This window comes from Asterias amurensis, chromosome 2, assembly GCF_032118995.1.
Source record: "Asterias amurensis chromosome 2, ASM3211899v1".
Classification (NCBI taxonomy): domain Eukaryota; kingdom Metazoa; phylum Echinodermata; class Asteroidea; order Forcipulatida; family Asteriidae; genus Asterias; species Asterias amurensis.
The window spans coordinates 26,755,192-26,774,442 of NC_092649.1; the positions used below are offsets into that span (position 1 = coordinate 26,755,192).

The following is a 19,251-nucleotide window of genomic DNA, read 5'->3' on the forward strand; positions in this document are numbered from 1 at the left end:
TCGTTCATCAAAGATGCAAGAGACTAATACAAGAAAAAACACCCTTGTTGCACTTTGTGTGCTTTTCAGATGCTTTAAAAGGGCTTGACCTGAAGGCTTTTACATTTTTTTTTAAATAGAAATAACCTCTTTCAAAAAAACAAAAACAAAAAGATTCTTCAGAGGGAGCCATTTCTCACAATGTTTTACTTCATCAACAGCTCTCCAATGCTCGTTCCAAGTAAGTTTTTATTTTGATTAAGTACCAATAGTGTCCAGTGTCTTTAATATCATCTCATACAAAGCATGTGGCTTGGCATGGATGAGCAGTTTAGTGCATCGGCCTTGAGTTCTGGCTGCTGAGTCATCAGGTTGTGGGTTTGAATCCCGGTCGTGACACTTGTGTCCTTGAGCAAGACACTTCACTATAATTGCTTCTCTTCACCCAGGAGTACATGGGTACCTGTTTGGGCAGAGATGGTTCTTGTGATTGACATAACTTATTAGGGCACTGCATCATTTGCATCACTAACATTCCGAAGTCTTGGATCGCTCCAGTAGTTCATACGTAGAGTATTTGAACTAGATTTATGCGTGAACAACATAAACAAAACCATACAAAATTAAAAACAGTATCTTCATTCATTTTCGTTTCATGTTTTCATCACCATTTAAATATACTTTATTTGCTCACAAACTGTCAAAGTCCAAGTGATATAGAATTTTGTACAATTTTACAAAAAAATAAATTGCAAGTTATAAGTCAGATTACAATTTATACAAGCTGATGTGAGGATTTGGTATTATCCCGAAGCGGGGCAATTAAAAAAAGTTAAGAGACATCTTGTGTTTCTTTTTTGGGGGAGAAACCTTTGCACCCCTGCAATTAAACAATCTTAAATAATGTTCGTTAAACTTTCCATACATGTGAACAAATTCTTCACAGTTTGACAAAACTTTTCATTTATTCAATACATCGGGGTTTGTTGACTGTAATTTTAATTAGACAATTTCATAATACTGAGAAGAAGAAAAAAGGAACCAAACTCTGTCCCATCCCCAAAAGGGGGAAAGTTCAAAAGTGATCAGTGATTTTGCCACACTGTTTTATCTGGACTTTGGCCAGCACAGATGGGGTTTCTTGACTGCTATTTTAGTAAGATAATTTTAAAATAGGCCTATCAATAGACAAGGAACCAACAAATTTTCCAAGAGAGGAAAAGTTCAAAGGTAGTCATAGAATTTAGCTTAATAAATAGCTAAATGTCCATGGCTTAAAAAATAGGGGTTTGTTGACTTTTATTTTAATTAGACAATTTTATACTACCCCTCCCCCCTCTCCCCCCCCCCCCCAAAAAAAGGAAATAAAATCTGGCAGAAAAAGGGGGGGGGGTTCAAAAGTTGTCATAGAATTTTGCTACACTGTTTTGTCTGGATTCTGGCCAGCACCAATGCCGTGACAACGTCCATGGCTTAATGTCCAGTCAGCAGGAGCTGATAATTACGTTGATGTCCGCCCGTGGCAGGAAGCGGTTCATCTTGCCTGAAGGTATGAGGGACATGTTTTGACTGTGCGTGTGTAAAGTAGAATAGTCTCACAGGAGGTCAGTTCCAAAGAAACTAATAAGCATTGATCAAAACTGACCGATGAAAAAGGTGAGTGTGTACAAAAACAATTTATGAAGATCGACTGGGTAGGAAAAAGTGTCTTGTTTTCTTCCACAATCACTACTTGTGACAGCAGAAATGTTGGACAAGGTTTGACAAGGTAGTCACACAAGCTACATTTTGTAAAATTTGACAACCTTGCTACAATTTATCACAGGACCCTTGCTAAATTGCTCTCGTGTGAAAGAGGTTTGTCTCGTATGTATGCCTGTATACAAACATAAAAACAACCCTTGTTTCCTTCTTGTTTTTTTTCTTCTTACTTTTTTTGTTAAGAGTAAGACCATGGCTATTGTTCTTGGGCTGAGTTAAACGTATATCTTTCTAAAAATTTTCCTAGAAAGTTTGCGCAAGTTGTCTTCATACGAAGTATTCAGAGGGCTTATTTAAAGGTATATCTTAGGTCTTTGAAATTGTTTAATCCTATATAAATGTAGATCCCTTCAAGCTACTTTCTTTGTTCGTTTGCATAATGTGCACAATACTTGTTTTATATGCATGGAAGAAATAGAAATTATATTTCCATTGACCTTGCAAGTCTTGCATTTATTCAAACTTATGTTTTCATCTTTGTATTCCCATACATTGATTTATCGTTGACCAGTTACATGTTGTTATGACTTTTCGTTTTTCCCAAAGTTCAGCCCCTGGCTGCCATGAGAAAAGTTAAATTATTTTTTAAATTAAATTATGAATTGAATCAAAAATAGAAATCTGGAGGTGGGCACATACTTGCAGCCAGCGTGGGGTACCGGCAGGTCAAATCAAATAATAATATTCAGGACAAAAAGTTTGAAAAGATAGCGTGATTTTGGTTCGAGCAATTTCACGCAAACATGTTGTGATGAACACAATCTGTTATATTAGAGGCAGTAGACACTATCGGTAATTACTCAAAATAATTGTTAGTAGAAAAACTTACTTGGGAACAAGCAATCGAGAGATGTTGATAGTATAAAACATTGTGAGTAATGGCTCCCTCTGAAATAACGAAGTTTTTGAGAAAGAAGTAATTTTTTTACTGAAATGTTGGAATTTGATTTTGAGACCTCAGAATTAGATTTTAAGGTCCCGAAATCAAGCATCTGAAAGCACACAACTTCGTGTGACAATGGTGTTTTTTCTTCCATTGTTATCTCGCAACTTCAACGACATATTGAGTTCAAATTTTTACAGGTTTGTTTTTTTATGCATATGTTGAGATACACCAAGTGAGAAGACTGGTCTTTGACAATTACCAATAGTGTCCACTGTCTTTACGTACACAACAGAGCAGTTACAAAAATTGATTAAATACACATATATATAAGCTGATCTATTTCAGTTTTTTTATACATAAAAAATGTCATTATACAATAATTTTTTTTAACTGAGAACAATTAGTAAAAAATAGAAAAAATTGAATACTTTTATTTACAATATATTTTACAAGCCTCTCATAGAGGCGATATAACATATAGCACCATACGCATATGTTCTGGCCTTCGTTATTTACAGAATAATGATATCTTTATTATGTATATTGTTTAATACTTTTCAAGATACCCGTCTCACAAACTCAAAATAATAACAAGCAAAAAAAGGAAAACATCTTCCATTTTTTTTTTTTAAGATTTAAAATTGGAAGGGAAGAATGGGCTGCCAGCCAGTGTCAAATTCAAGTTAAAACTTTTAACCTTTAACCTCAAAGCTAAAGTCAGCCAATATGGACACTTACTTATTGTAATCAATAAGCAAGTCTTCCTACTGGTTGGTTTCAGCGTCATTTCCTCAAAATCATGCCATTATTAGGCTAACTCTTCGTCTGTTTCAAAATGGATGTTTGAAATATGGTACATAAATATCTTTAAAATGTCATATATTGGGTTATATTTGTACACAGTCTCTTTGAGAAGGATCTATGCTATGAATCGTTGAAATCTTATAAGTTTGAGATTTTACTCTGTCGAATTTGTCAGATGAATTAAAAACAACTTGTACCAAATCCCTTCATTGTAGTCAATGTTAAGTTAAAAAAAAAAAAAAAAAAAATGGTTTGTTAAAGTAATACTTGGGCTGTATAGTCTTGTCTCCATTCGTTTAACACATTTTTTTGTCAGTCAGATCTTTCTTCATTACCATGATAAACAGGTAACTTGTCAAACTGCTTGAGTACTATCCTCTCCTTTTCACAACATTCCTCATCGTGGATGGTTTGTCAAAACCCTTGATCTCCTCGGGATTTCTTCTTAGTATCCTCTCTGAAGTAATGGCTTTAATTTAACTACAAGTTAAGTCTTTGTTTCAGGGGGATGATCACCCATAACTTGTGATTGTCTTTTAGTCCATGTATTGTCCAGACTCTCCGAGCTCAAGCTTTCCGCACGACCTGTCGTACTTTCTTGATCTGAGTTTTTGATCGGCCGCCATGTTGGCACCTCTTCATTTGATTCGTGAGGAGCCACTCGCAAACGCCGTTCGATCTCCGGATGCACGATGAGAACTTGGCTTCACAGTCGTCCTCGTGGAATAAGTATGGGTTGTAGGCGCAGACGTCTTTTTCCTTGGCTTCTGGCGGCCAGTAGATAACATCGGGCTTGATCTGAAATGAACACAAACAAACATGATTATTTTTTCTATATTGGTCGTCGAGGAAATTAAAAATTTACACACTAATTAATGAAAGCACTTACACAGGAATTATAAAGAAAACATGAATATAGAATCAAATACGGAGGGCAAAATGTTTCCAGAACAGGAAGAAAAATAACGACATCGTATGCTGAGTTTTATGCTGTTTTTGTTGAGTTGCGGAAAAACTGTGGCGAACAACACTTAGAGGGCATTTATTATACTTTCTTCTGAGTCCAAGTGAACCTACAATACATCGCATACTGAAGTATATGCTGAAAATTGTTTATGTTGAGTTAGGAAAAGTTGAGACTGGGTTTTATCTTTACAATGACTGAACATGAAGAAATTATAACAAATATTCCTTTCCACGAGTAAAGAAAAAACTGAACAGTTTGGATAAATTAATGATTGGCAAAACAACTGTAGATTAGTTTAACTGGAGACCTCGTGATTGACTTGTGAACAACAAAAAGGCAGGTGACTGGCAAATGGAATCAGACTTGACAAAGATTTAATGTTAAGAGTTTATAAGTGAACAATTTGGATAAATTAATGATTGGGGAGACCTTGTGATTGATTTGTGAACAAACAACATAAAGGCTTGTAACTGGCAACTGGAATCAGATAAGCACAGTTATATTCAAGAGGTGTGAGGAATGCCTCACACCTGTCAATCAACACAATAGCAGTTGCCAAACAATCAGTACACAATCTTGCAGGTGACCTTATCAAGTAATTGGTGACTTAATTGATTGACTTTAACTCAGTGTATACTTGTAGTTTTTTCTTTACTTTGTTTTGGTTATGACTTCTTGCAGGAAGGTTGCAGTTTCAATGCTATCGTGGAAGCCCACGGCAGCGAAACAGTTGTTGTTTGTGTGTTTTGTTGTTGTTCTGGTAGTGGGTTGCGTTGTTTTTTTCAGGGTTGATTGTAGCATTGCTCACTGGCACGACCCAGTGAGATAAACTGTTTCCTCCCCAATTCAGTTACCTCGCTGGAGGGTTCCAAGGAACACTTCAAGAAACCTTTTTTGTTAGTTTGTTTACACTGAACGTGTGTGATGCGAATACTTACAATGCACTCATCGCAGTATTTCTTATAGATGTGTTTGAGACCTTGTCGTTGGCTCTTGGTCACAAGGTAGGACTCTGTAACCCAGTCACAAAGGTGGACTGTAGCACCTCTCTCGTCGAAGCTTCCTGCAATCATTATAATAAAAAGTCATTTTTAATAGATGGACATTTTATCTTGGGGATAAAAAAAGTTACCAGTCAGTGCGCAGAACCAAGAACCAATCGTAAATATCTTACAGGGAATGTAAATATACGTGCACTGCTCTTGAAATTAATGGCAGTAGAAACCTTTGGTTAGAAGCCTACAGTGAGCTTTCGATTGTAGAAAGCATTTTGAGAAACATTTCACTCTGAAGTCATGTGGTAGTGGACAACATCAATTTTATGCACCAAAATTTGAATCTGATAAGCATTACTGGCAGTAACACTTCTCAGATTGTGTGTCTGTGTATTCCTACATATGTTATACGTATTATTCCTGTGTGGACATTTTTGCTCCAAATTTTTTGCAAAATCTAGAAACGGCAACCACCTTTTAAAGGCACTGTACACGTTTGGTAATTGTCAAAGACCAGTGTTCTCACATGGTGTATCCCATCATAAGCATAAAATAACAAGCCTGTGAAAATTTGGGCTCAATCGGTAATCGAAGTTGCGAGAAAATGATAACAGAAAAAACACCCTTGTTGGACGAATTTGTGTGCTTTCAGATAGGAATAAAAGACTTCTAGCTTCTATATTTATTTTAGTGAGAAATTACCTCTTTCTCAAAAACTATGTCACTTCAGAGGGAGTCGTTTCCCACAATGTTTTGTACTACTAACAGCTCTCCAATGCTTGTTACCAAGTCAGTTTTTAAGTTAATATTTGTTTTGAGTAATTACCAAACGTGTACCTTCCCTTTAAGACAATCGAATGGTTAAAAAAAGCATACTTTGCCTTTAATAATCAATAATCATCATGTGCCTTACATGATCAGAGTCAGACCACTAAAAGGATAAAGATGAGATTTAGGCTAAATAATAAAAATATCAGTTGGAATTATGGCAATATGGTTTTGATGTCTCAACATGTAGTCTTTATTATCGGGGGTGCATGACTCAAAGCGAGAAATATCTGAGATGATTTTGACATATTTTTAAGTCAACTCTCGTCAGTTGGGTCTGGATTGACTTGGATTTTATATCTGGAAGGGATCTGGCATCCGGCCTCATCCTCCTAGTCATGATGGGAGAGGAAACCGGACTATTCCAATGAGAATAATAGGTCTCATTCGAATTAGTGGCTACAGTTATGGCTAGCACTGTTGCTAAAGGTGTCGCTAAGGACGTCCTATACCTCAACGCATGATGAAGCGTAAATCTAGCCGTAGCCATCCATTTGGACACGGCCTAACAATTGTTGCAATATTTGCATTCCAGGGGATATTCCCAAAATATGTCAATCAAAAATCTTTTAATGTGATACTTTATCATCGTTGACTCGTCAAACTGTGGGATCAGTGACTGTTGACTAGTGCAATATAACTAGGATAAATTTGAAATCATCTGATCTTTGTGTCATCTGAATTATTTTTTAATAATCCTGCTAAGATTTTGGCACGACACTTGAGTTTGTGGAGGTATTACTAAAATCTGAGTGTTATCTTTAGTGCTGCACAATGAACCAACAAATTTGCCTCACATTCAATACAGCGGTGTAAAAAGTTTATGAATCGTGTGATTATATGGAGGCCATGGGCCCCGTTGCCCCTGGCCTTGACCTTCCAAATGTTTCCCATAGACTTTATGGTATTCCATTACAAGTGCCCTTTGTAAAATCAAAATGGCCTTGCCCTTTCAGAGATGGAATTCTAGGCCATGTTGTACCCTAAATGAGTTAATGGGAAATCAATCTTAGGTGGATAATGAAATTAATTTGAGAGTCAACTAAAAAAGTTACCTGTAAGTAAGTACTTCTTGCCCTCCTCAAGGTTGGTCAAGCCACACATGCCGCTGTCTGCCGGACTGACAATTTCAATCTTGCTCCTTGCCAGTATCTTCTCCTCCCCCTTGTAGACTTTCTCAACGTGGACAGTGTACCTGAGTCTCAGTGCCCAGGCATTCCAGGAGTCCATCTCGCTCTCGGGAAGGGGTCGGAGGGGTTTGGGCTGCTTGGCCATTCTCAGGTTGCTCGAAAGGGGGAATATCCACTGAGGTTTGGTCGTCGGCGGTGGAGTCGTAGGCAACGTCTGGGCTGCCATGATTGGCTCGTACATCTTACTGATGACCTTGGCGCGGATAACTGATGAAGAAAAGAAAAAAAAGAATCTTCAAATTAAAACCCTTGAGGAATGTAAAGTAATTGGTTTTGGGTGTGTTTGAGGTGTTGTTTTTACTGCCGACTTTGACCCTTAAGTGTGGCATAACTGTTGCGTTGAATCTGCACCCTGCGGGGAAACAGGTGTCTAAGCTGTTGGTGGTCTGTGCGATGAAGACTGCGGTTATAAAAAGTTGTTACTTGTGATGATGATTGATAGTGGTTTTTGCCTGGGAGCGATTTCAACTTAAAGGCGCCCTTTCTGGGTGGGACTTACAGTGTTGCACTTTCTAGCGTGGTCTAATGGTCCTCCAGCACTTTCTAAACTGACAGTCATAAATAAAACTTGATAAACTGTTCTTTGCTTTGGAAACTGTATAGGCTAATCATTCACAAGTTTACATATGTTTTATATTGTACTTTCACCTGAATAAACCTACGGTCATAAATAAAGCTTTGCTAGTTATTGACAAGTTTGCATAATGTTTTATATTGCACTTTCAACAACAAAAACCCTCTTTTTATGTCAATGGCAGAAACTTTGTATTTTATGGTCATACCCCCCTCCCCCATACACACACAACTTGATTTTGATTGGATAAAGGGCATTTCTTGAGTTCATGACAGAAAATTTTAAGTGTTTTACCGAAAGATGTGTCTGCCAAAAAGTTCACTAGTTTTGGAATGATGCGTTTGGCTGCTGAATCGTCATCGAGTGAATGCTCTTTTTTTTCCCCAAGAGCTTAGTGGGGTTTCTCTTTGCATGAGCCGCCCACAATAGTCAGTTTCTCCTTTTCACAAAGTTTGCAATGTGTTCATTGATGTGGAGATACATTGTAAATGGGAGAACGGTTTCCAGGTATTGAAACGGATCCTGGACGCGCTAGGATAGGTTCTGTGGAGATCAGTGCTATAATAATGGCTCCAAAGCGCAATTCATTTCTATGAATGGTATTGTGCTCTTGTTTACATTGCAACAGGCCAAAACAAGAACATGCTTAACCTGAGACCGTTGGAATGTATCACTAGACCTGTTGATGAAAAACAAACTGTATCAACTATCCAGTTCCATGGAACCACTTTTTTAAAAACACAAACGAGACGGCGTTTGCGGTTTATGCTCATAGCCGTTAATGTTACCCTGTTTATCAAACTGACGTCAACTGTTGAAAAAACACCTTGAAAATAAAATTGGAAAAAAATTGGGTTCTCAGAAAGAAAACAAAGTTGATTGTGTATAGGTCTAATAATTTTGGTATAAAAATAGCTAGCAAAGCTGGCCTCTAAATTCTTTTCGGTCCGAATCTTCGGGGCATTGACCAATGTCCATGGTATTAATAGAAAAGATCAATACAATGGATTTTATATTTTCTTGGAATGCAGATGCATCAAGCTGTGGCGTGTTTGAGGGCGGGGAGCATGGGGGGGGGAAGGCTGTTCCTGAAGCGTTTATCCTTCAAGATTGTATAACCTCCCTTCCTCTAAAGAAATACATAAACAAGTTGGGAAAACATCTTATTCATCAAGACGTGTTACGGTACAGTCTTGAGTTAACTGTTTTTTACTTGCACAGGGGGCATATTTTGATTCTTTGACTTGGAGAACCTTGAGCATGTCTTGGATGGAATTCCAGGGTCACATCAGTCCAATGACAGGGCACCTTTTGTTGGTTTGTTAGATAGCAGCCTTAATTATTTGTTGATCATTGCTGTTAGAGGCACTGGGGGTGATTTTTCACAAAAAGTTACGACTAGTCTTTTCTCGAGTTAGAACGAGTTACTAGTCCTAACTTAGGACTAGCTTGAAGTATCCCTTGGTGTAGCCCAACATTGTGCATAAAATAACAAACCTGTGAATGGGCTCAAATGGTCCTTGAATTTGTATTAGAATAATGAAGAATCACCCTTGTTGCGTTTCGTTGTGTGCTTTCAGATGCATAAAAAAGGCTTCTGCTGAAGTCCTCTATTATTTGAGTGAGAAGTTACCTCTTTCTCAAAAACTATGTTACTTCAGAAGTTCAGAAGGAGGCCGATTCTCACAATGTTTTATATTATGTAGCTGACATACAGATCCTTGTCATTTGATTGGTGGAACTTACTTCACGTGACATTCACTATTACCTTCATCCGCACCGGCGATCAAAAAGACCTATTTGCCCATGGGGAACAAAAAGACCTATTTGCCCATGGGGAACAAAAAGACCTATTTGCCCATGGGGAATAGCATTTCCCATTCAACAGTTAGGATCATCCTTGTTCCCAATGTTTTTGAGCAGTACAGCGCCGCCGCGCCACTAATATTATACTTTTAATTTACATCAAAATGACAAAGGATCTATATGTCAGTTGTATAAAACAAATATTGAGTGGCTTTATTTCGTGGAATGGAAGTAATAATTTGGACAGTTCCATTTCACTCTCCGAACTGAGCCACTCAATATTTGTATACTATCAACAGCTCTCCATTGCTCGTTAGTTGGGGGTTATGCTGACATTTTGTGTGAGTAATTACCACTAGTGTCCAGTGCCTTTAAAAAGACTATTGGATGAATAACGAACATATTTCTGCTGGATAGCAAACGTTATTGTTAGCATTCAGTTGTAGTGACCTCACATGACAGGCTGTCACATCAGGAATGTCAAGCCGCAACATCAAAACAAGGACAAGACGTTTCAATTCAAATGTTTATCCACCGAGTCATCCCCGGAATCTTTTTTTTCTCTCTTACCGTCCCAATAAGAACTCTAATACAGTGGGGGGGACAGCCTGCTGTTTTGTTCACGCTGTGTCTTGCAGCCGCGTGGATTTCTTTGCGTCCACAAAATAAAATTAGATCCTTTCTTATCGGTCAATCAAGAAGCATTCAAGTGACGCATTTTGAGGGCCAATTGATGGCCAGAGATAACTGAGTGGCTCGTTCTGTAAAGCGTAAATGTCAGGTCGCCCGTCGTCGGATTAAAGCAAGTAAACAACGTCTTCTTTAAGAATTGATGATCGGCGAGGAGACGCTAAAAATAGATCCTTCGGTTATTTTTAGAACTTCACATATTCCGCTTGACAAGCGTTCCTCTCGTTGGTCCGTTATAATAAATGATCCTTTCGGTTTTTCAGTTCTTTTTTTGTTGTTCTCCACTTTAAGAGAGCAGCGGAACAAGGCATGGGGGAATTAAAAGTCCAGTCACAAACCATCTTTACAGTAGTTTTGTATAAAAGAGGTGTAGATCCATATGTATAGTTTGTTCCGCTAAGCTGAAGAATTGTGCCTCATTAAGCACGGAAACTAGACCGTCGCCCTCGTTAAAAATTTGGATGACATCTCGCGACCTATATATAGAGTCTCTTGATGGTAATCAAGCTTTTACTTGTTGTAACTGTGCGTCTTGAGGAGGATTAAAATGCTCAAAATAGACAAATCTGTTCAGTGACTTGTCGTCACAGGGTTGTTGAAGGGTTAGGGTTAGGTACTATAACTAGCTGGGCGTGTAGATAGACCTTGTGTTTATCTAAGTAGCTTGTGTACTTAACTTCCTGAAATACGCTCAACATATTAAGAGTTTAAAAGTTTTATTCCATCTCAACTGGATATTATCTTAATGTAGTGTTGTTTAAGAACACGGATAAGTTTTTGGTGAAAGTCTTGGAGCGAGACATTTTTTTTATTGAAACCATGCATGGCGGGACAATTCCACTGAAGCATTGAACCTGGAATATGGAATATTTTTGTTGTAACAGTGGCCACTTTCTTGATGTAGACCTATTAACTTATAATTTGTAGATAGAGCAAAAGGTAGGCTCAGTGGTTTCTTTCCCTACCTTTTACCTCTGTGGACCCCGGTTCGAATCCCGCCTTGTATGTGAAGTTTTCCTCCCACAATTAAAACTGAACGTTTTGTCTTGTTTCCTATTCATTCCGTTTATGGCACTAAATGTGCTATTGGATGTGTAGGCCCTAATGAAAACAATGAGATGTGGAAATACAATCGAGTCGTCATGTGACAACAACATCTACTACTACTTTTTTTTTATGTTGCCAACATTTCTTTGCTCTTGAAAATAAAATGCCTCGGTTAACAACCATCTTGTGGAAACTGTTGAACAAAATATTTTCAGTGTAAAGAAACTACCGACCACCGCATCTTATAGACCAATTTTCCACATGAGACAACCACCCTATTAAGCCCCAACTAACTTTAAACTAATAGCTGTTTGAACATTCGCAGTTTTTTTCTTTCAAATAAAAGACAACAAGTCATACAGTATGTATCGTATCTGTCAGCTTGTCACCAGAAGGACTTGTTTGTGTTGTCATTGTTGTTTTATATTGTCCTTGACGTTATTTGACAGTGAATTATGACCGAGTTCACCTTGAGAACGTGATTTGAATGGAATTATTGATCACTAGAAATTTGCGTCAGAGCCCATGTGATGATAGATCACATGTGATGATAGATTGACTCCGAATGGCATATATCCCTGTCTTTCTTACAGTGTTTATCTTATTGGGTTTCTTTTGCAAAGTGCACTTTTTTTAGCTGTTCAATTGTTTTATCCTATACAAATGCAGATACATTGTGTACAATAAAGCTAACACATAAATATTTCATTGGCCGCGTTTTTTCCAGATATTGCAGGGAATCAAATGGAATGCGCTTATGTTCACAAAGGAAGAATAATCCCTGAGTGATAGGAATACATAATCTGATAAACATTTATGACAGTAACACTTCTCAGATACAAAATTTTGGGGCATAAAAATTGATATTTCCTTTACATAGCGACAATACTTCAAAGTGAAATGTTTCTCAAAATATTATTTGGGCCTACTTTCATAGTCTGCTGTATGCTTCTTAGCCCAAAGTTTGTATTGCCATTAATTTGTTGAGTGTACTAAATGTATACCTTTCCTTTAAATTGAATAAGCCTTGATGTTTTTTTTTTTTGGGGGGGGGTACAAGTTTGGGCCCTGTTAGCGTGAGAACTTATTCAGTCTAATGAGCTGTGTCAAGATTCATTAATAATATAAAAAAAATTGTTAATTTGTTTTTTGTTTTTCATGTTAATCAGAATCGTTTTTCATTGGCTCCCTGTGATTAGGGCATGATTCAGTGTAATTAGCCGTGCCAAGTGTACTTAAGTAAATTAAACCAATTCTAACATTATATGAATGTCAACATGTTCTTAACTTTTTTTAATGATTTGACATCATCAGAACATTTGTATTTTTTATTGGACCAGACTCGCTGACTCAATCTTGACAGGTAAATTTTCTCAGAGGGGCAAATATTTTCGTAGCTGCTGTTTTTCGACAAGAGATTTAGGAAGTTGTCAATTCACAGAGCTATCCGGATCTGTCAACAAAGGCCCTAAATCCTTCATTTTGTTGACATGATTTTGGCACATAAGTCAGCCCCACCAAACATCTTGAAGGTTCTCGTCACAGTAACCCAATTTAATTTTGATCCCCGACCTCAAATTTCTCTCCCCACTCACAAAAATCCTGCCGTTAATACTTTAGTAAAGAACAAAAATCTATGAGCAAAATTCTTAAGACAGAACTTTTTTGGAGGCAGGTTACTGGCAACCACTTCCAAGGCAATCTCCAAGAAGAGAATCTATTCAGGTTTGAATGTTCTCCTTAATTTCTTGGGGGATCGAACAACATTGTTTGAAAAATTACTCATGTCATCTGCTATGTTCAGCCCCTTTCACACTATCGCATTTTAGCAAGGGTCCATTGCTAAATTGTAGCATGGCTGTAAAATTTGACAAAATTTACCTTATGTGAAAGGACAACAATCTTTCCAGGGTCCATAATAAAATGTACAAACCCTCTTAGATTAATGGTTGTAAAATACCATCATTAATCAGCCAACATTTATTGTTGACATCTTTTCCTCTGTAGAAGACATTCACTTGGCAAAGTGCAAGCAGACCATGATAAATCCATACAGGAAATCAAATGATAAAAATGTCAGAGAAGATGAACAGGTAAATCCAGTTGTGAATGCCGTTTTTTCTTCTTTGCGTGTAATAATTAATTTTGATTTGATAAATTGCCAGAGAGACCATGAGATTCCAGGTTTCATGCAGAGCGAGGACGAACGAACGGGAAAGAAAGAGAGAGGGTCTGGTTTATGTATACTTTTTATTGCGTTAAGCTTACTGCAGATCTTCACAAGAGTAAACCACTTGAGGTTTCTCTGCAAGGGCTTCAGTACAATGCACTTTCCTCATCTTGTTGACACTGGGTAGCAACAGAGATGCATCTGGGGTGTTTTATTTATTTTACCCAGGTATAATTATGGAGGTAGAAATTCCATGGTATAATATAGTCCCCTTCTTCACCCACTATAGGAGTCAATAGAGGTAACGATAGTCACTAAGGTTGGACTTCAGCCATGCCCTATCCCCCGAAAAAAAAACTTTCCGAAAAGAATGTGCTGATGGCAAGTTAAATATAGACCTACTTCTCTGGATGTCCTCAAGTGAAAGTTTATCTTGGATCACATTTTTATTTATCTAAGAAGACTTTGTACTCTCTCTCGTGGTACTTTTTCTTCCTACGTAGGACAGTGTACTTATAAGAGAATGGTGGCAGGTGGTCTACATAGTTAAAAATAGTTTTTGAAACAATTCTTTGGAGGCATCTGTGATTTGTCCAATACATTAAAGATATCTTACATCATATTTCTGTCAAAATGCAGAAAGGCTGCATGTTCTACAGGGCTAGTATTAGAAAAGTTTTTCAGAGACAGCTGTGATTTGTCCAATACATTAAAGATGTCTTACATCATATTTCTGTCAAATGCAGAAAGGCTGCATGTTCTACAGGGCTAGTATTAGAAAAGTTCTTTAGAGACAACTGTGATTTGTCCAGTACATTAAAGATATCTTCATCATCTGTTAAATGTGGTACATCTATTTGCTCTAAGGCTAGTTATTGGTTGTTTCTGGCCACTTATAATGCTACAGTTGAAGGTATCCTTTTCAAATTGCTTTCCCATGGACCCGATCCCTAACCTTGCTGCTGACACTACCCAGCTAAGTTACACACCAGACCAGGTACTACTACCTTGTCACTAATAATGATTCACTGTACTTTTAAGTCTAAACATTGTAGTGTTTTGACCAGACCTGTAATACCCATGATTGCCTGGCAATTTGTCCAGCTGATATTAGTCACTTGATATTGTTTGGTTTTTCAAAACTTTTCTGCAAAGTAACAACTGCTAGCTGCTTTAGCCTCCCCTGAAGCAATTGTCATCCACAGAGGGGCTGAGGACGTTTGCTTGGCCTTACTTTCTAAATTGGATAAGTAGAAAGGGATTGTATTGTAGGTACCCCCCTTAAATCCTATGGTTGCAGAACAGGCCAAATGTCATATAAAACAGATGATGTAAAATTTGCTAGTTATGAAATCATTCCGTGACAATCTGCTGACAGTTATGATTCAACAGATTTTAGAAGGTTGAAACTGGACTGACAGTCGGTCGGTCGTGTTTACGTCTGCCCCAACCTTTTGGGAACTCATGTAGAGATGTGTAAGTAGTAGGAATCTGCTACATTGGGAATTAGTCACCGATAAACAGAAATAGAGGTTAAATGTGAACATCTTTTTCAAATCTTGTGCCAATCTGCGGTTGTTTTGAGGGCAGCACATTGTGCTCTTTTGGCCTTGCCGCTGTTGTTAATCTGACCAATCAGGGTTGCCTTGACCAAGAGTAGGTCAACACTAACAGGGGATGTAAATTTTTGAGTGGCTTTTTAAAAGTTGACTGTTAGAATCAGCCTTAGCTTTTGATTCGTTCAATCTGAGAGCCATTTTCCCCACGGTATGTTTGAGTCGTCAACAACATCACTAAAACTAGAAGGAAAAAATTATATTTAACTATACAGACAGGGGTAAACAAGGTTTCTCTTTTACCTTCTTTTTTTGTTGTATTAATTTCCAGTCTGTTTAGAAACATCACTCTGGCTCAAGACACCCTAACCTAATCAGGCCTGTTTGCTTCGTTTTTGAAAGGGCAAGGGCACCAAGGCATTTTCTCCTTAGTAAAGGATACTATGAGGAATTTGTAAATTTCTACGGGAGCATTTCAAAGGCACCAAGGCAGTGACCAAGGGGCATGGAGGCGATCTCCTTATCCGTCTTAGTGAAGAATCGGGCATGACCTACTATCTGCAACTTCATTTAGCATGTCAGCAGTAGGCAGGGACGTTAGTTTTGTACAAACATGTCTTTCATACTTATTAAATTGAGAAGAATTACAATTTCCCCGGACCCTCTGAGACGTTTGGTAAATTAAAGTATAATTGCTTGTTTTTACATTTCCTGAGAAACTCTCATAGGGGTATTCATTATAATAGTCTAGACTGTTGCCTAAACTCTTAAATTGAACAGGCATTTACATCTCAAACTCTGACTGTATACTTTGGAGACCTGTTGAACTATTTATCAGTCGGCACTTAAACCCCTTAGCCAATAACAAATGCATAGAGTAGTTACTAAACAATAACATGTTTGAAAGTTCGAGACGCACATCTAGCAGTTCTCAAACCATAATTTTTTAAGTTAAGACTTACTTCCCATGGAACAAATTATTAAAGTGCTTGTCAGATATTGTTAAGCATGGACAGCTCTATAAATTTAAGTTTAAAACTCTAAAACTGAACAGGCATTTACATCTCAAATTCTGACTGTTTCTTTTATTGGGAGGCACTTAAACCCTTTGCCAATAAAACACATTTTAATACTCACTAAACACAAACATGCTTGACAGTTTGAGACCATCAACAACTCAGCACTTCTTGAATAAAAGTTAAGTTTTAAAGACTAACTGCCCATGAACAATACACAAATATTGAAGGAGGCCTACTTGTTTGATTTTTAGGTGAGATTTGCAGTAGTACCATGTGAAAAGCTCTTTTTGAGTAGTGTTTGTTTGAAAAGAACCAGTGATGTTTTCAGAACCAACATTTAATACTCAAGAGAGATTGACACATGGTGCAAAGTTTCAAATCCTAGTTTTTGTCAGATACTTTTTAAGCATGAACAGCTTTTTGCAAATTGAGGAACCTGTTCGATAATCGTCAAACTTAAATCTGATTTTTGGATTGTTTTAGCCCTCAGAAAAATCAGCCAAAATGTGATTAAAACATCTACCATGTGTACGTGTGTAGGTTACCCCCTGTACTCAATCAACTGTTCCTACTTTTTTTCCATGGGCCAAATGTCATGTTTGTAAATGTGAGATGATGCAAAGTCAAATGTTCAGTGAGCAAATTCATCATAATTAAAGTAACTAAGGGGATAAAAAAAAACACTGTAGTTAAACACTCACCGAAACCAGCCTGACAGAAGTGTTGCTGTGGGTGCCTGTGTGCACACTGACATCCAAATCCAACCTGAAACATCTCCAGCAGAACGAGAAGAACAAAACTCAAACTTGTCAATTCCATTCTGATTCTTTCAAACGAGAATCTTTCCTTCGGGGATGAGTTGATGAGCGAGAACAAAAATCACAGAGTGCTTCAGAAAAAAAAAATCAGCTTGGATATGTTAAAAAAAAAAACTAACAGTGCAGCTGTTTCGTTGGTTGCTGAATGTTGTTAGCAGGTTTCCTTTTTCTTGGGCTTTATAAGTCTGAGGTCTTACAAGAGCATCTGATGACACCATCAATAGCACCCTTCCCGAGCTTGTTGTAAACACGTGCAACACTAATGACAAACTGAACACAACTCTGTATACACTGCTGTATTTATCCTGTCAAGAGGCTGTGGGCTGTTCCATTAATGGCCTGTTGTCCCTCTGGGTGAGCGACAGCCAATGGGGTACTATGGAGGGGTTGTGGTGCCACCAATAACAATGGTGTTTGTAGCTTAATAGTGTGTTGGAATGGGCGGTGCTTTCTAGATAACCTTAGAGATTGAAAGACGGGGTGTTTCACTGCACACCAATCAAAATCTTGTAGTGGGATTCCTGTTTTGAGAGGGGAGGGGGGGGGGGGGGCTTTCTTTTTGGGTCAGGTTGTTGATCTCCTTTTTTGTGGGGTAGTAATGTCGTTGTTTATACCAAGTGTTGCTATGCTTAGCCATACCATTGAAGTGCATTGTGAAGATGGTATTAATTTTAACACACATCCAAGGTTTTTCAAACTCACTCGTCATCAATCATCGGCTAACCGAGATTGCTGTTTTTGTTGGTAAGGTCGAATTCACCCATTGATAAAAACAGTGCTGGGGACTCGTCTTTCATCACACAAAGTCAGTATTTCTGTTTTATATATTTTCAATGGCCTATCAGACAGATATGTCGCTTTGTTGCGTAATATTGCTTGCACCAGAACACGTTTCAATGCACGTGAGCTGTCCATACAATATTATTTTTGGTAGACTGGCATTATCAGTTTCATATCCTTGCCAATGTAGGATTCTACTTTACCATACAATTTGTTGATTTAAAGGTAGTGGACACTATTGGTAATTACTCATAAGTATTTATTAGCATAAAACCTTTCTAATAAATGAGTAACGGGGAGAGGTTGATAGAATAAAAAACATTGTGAGAAATGGCTCCCTCTGAAGTAATGTAGTTTTCAAGAAAGAAATAATTTTCCACGAATTTGATTTCGAGACCTCAAGCTTAGGATTTGAGGTCTCGAAATCAAGCATCTGAAAGCACACAACGACCAATTGATCTCAAATTTTAACAGGTTTGTTATTTTATGCATATGTTGAGATACACCAAGTGAGAAGACTGGTCTTTGACAATTACCAATAGTGTCCACTGTCTTTTAAGGTTGGAACTCGGTCATATTTTTTTGATGAATATAATATCATCATCATCATCATCATCATCATCATCCTTATCCTTGGACGGAATAGTAGAAGCAGCTTTGATGAAATGGTCCCTGGTTGCTTTATCCCTCATGAGTTTGTTTGTTTAGATGATCTTCCCATCAAGGGAACGCGACAGACTCCCACAAGGGGATATAAACACCAAGCTGGCAACAACCAATCTCTCTCATACAAACATTGGTTTAACGTCAATGATTATGAATCACAAAAATCAAGAAACTGTGGACCAGTAACTAGACGACAATATTTATTCCAGTCACTGTGAAACCAGCGGTTAGCTGGGGGATTCGAACCCACAACCTTGTGATTGCAAGTCCTGCAGTCTAACCACTTGACCACGGTTTGTTTAGATTGAGGATTTTATATGTCAGTGTGTACAAATCCATTGATAAAAGTCCTAAGAATAGGGAAGTTTGTTGTCCAGACTCAAAGGGAAGGTATTTGTTTGGCAATCACTCTTAAACTCAATGGCAATAAAAACATTTGGTCAGAAGCCTACCGCAGCTTTCAAAAGAATAAAGCATTTTGAGAAACATTTCACTTTGAAGTAGTGTAAAAAGACATGACTTTAAAGACCTTTAACCACAGACCATTGCTGGTGCCTCCTATATAGCCAATGTCTACCAACACTTTTGGAGTCAATTGTAAATACAGTTTTGGTCGCAAACAGTTGACTCCCACGCTTTTTGTTCACCTCTTCAAAATAAAGTGCTCACTTCAAAATCATTTTTCTTTTCGTTCCACCTCATGTGTAAAGTCCAC

At 37.8% G+C, this 19,251-nt stretch overlaps 2 protein-coding genes across 3 annotated transcripts in view; one reads left to right on the plus strand and one right to left on the minus strand.

Moving 5' to 3' along the window:
• The window catches only part of LOC139954456 (synapsin-3-like), a 288,306-nt gene that overhangs the window by 165,431 nt on the left and 103,624 nt on the right, over positions 1-19,251 (plus strand). The gene's annotated exons all lie outside the window — the stretch shown is intronic.
• LOC139954459 (metalloproteinase inhibitor 2-like) lies at positions 1,313-17,343 on the minus strand. Its single transcript, XM_071954263.1, has 4 exons — positions 16,974-17,343; positions 7,276-7,617; positions 5,336-5,460; positions 1,313-4,228 (listed from the first exon to the last, which is right to left on the minus strand). The coding sequence occupies exons 1-4, from the start codon at positions 17,089-17,091 to the stop codon at positions 3,998-4,000; spliced, it is 816 nt and encodes a 271-aa protein (XP_071810364.1). The 5' UTR covers positions 17,092-17,343; the 3' UTR covers positions 1,313-3,997.

Excerpts from the sequence above, each read along its gene's own strand:
- LOC139954459 (XM_071954263.1), bottom strand. The coding sequence starts at position 17,091 with ATGGAATTGACAAGTTTGAGTTTTGTTCTTCTCGTTCTGCTGGAGATG. Across the intron at positions 7,618-16,973 it reads CTTCTGTCAGGCTGGTTTCG|TTATCCGCGCCAAGGTCATC; the intron begins GTGAGTGTTTAA and ends TTTCTTCATCAG. Across the intron at positions 4,229-5,335 it reads AATACTGCGATGAGTGCATT|ATCAAGCCCGATGTTATCTA; the intron begins GTAAGTATTCGC and ends TGTTCATTTCAG.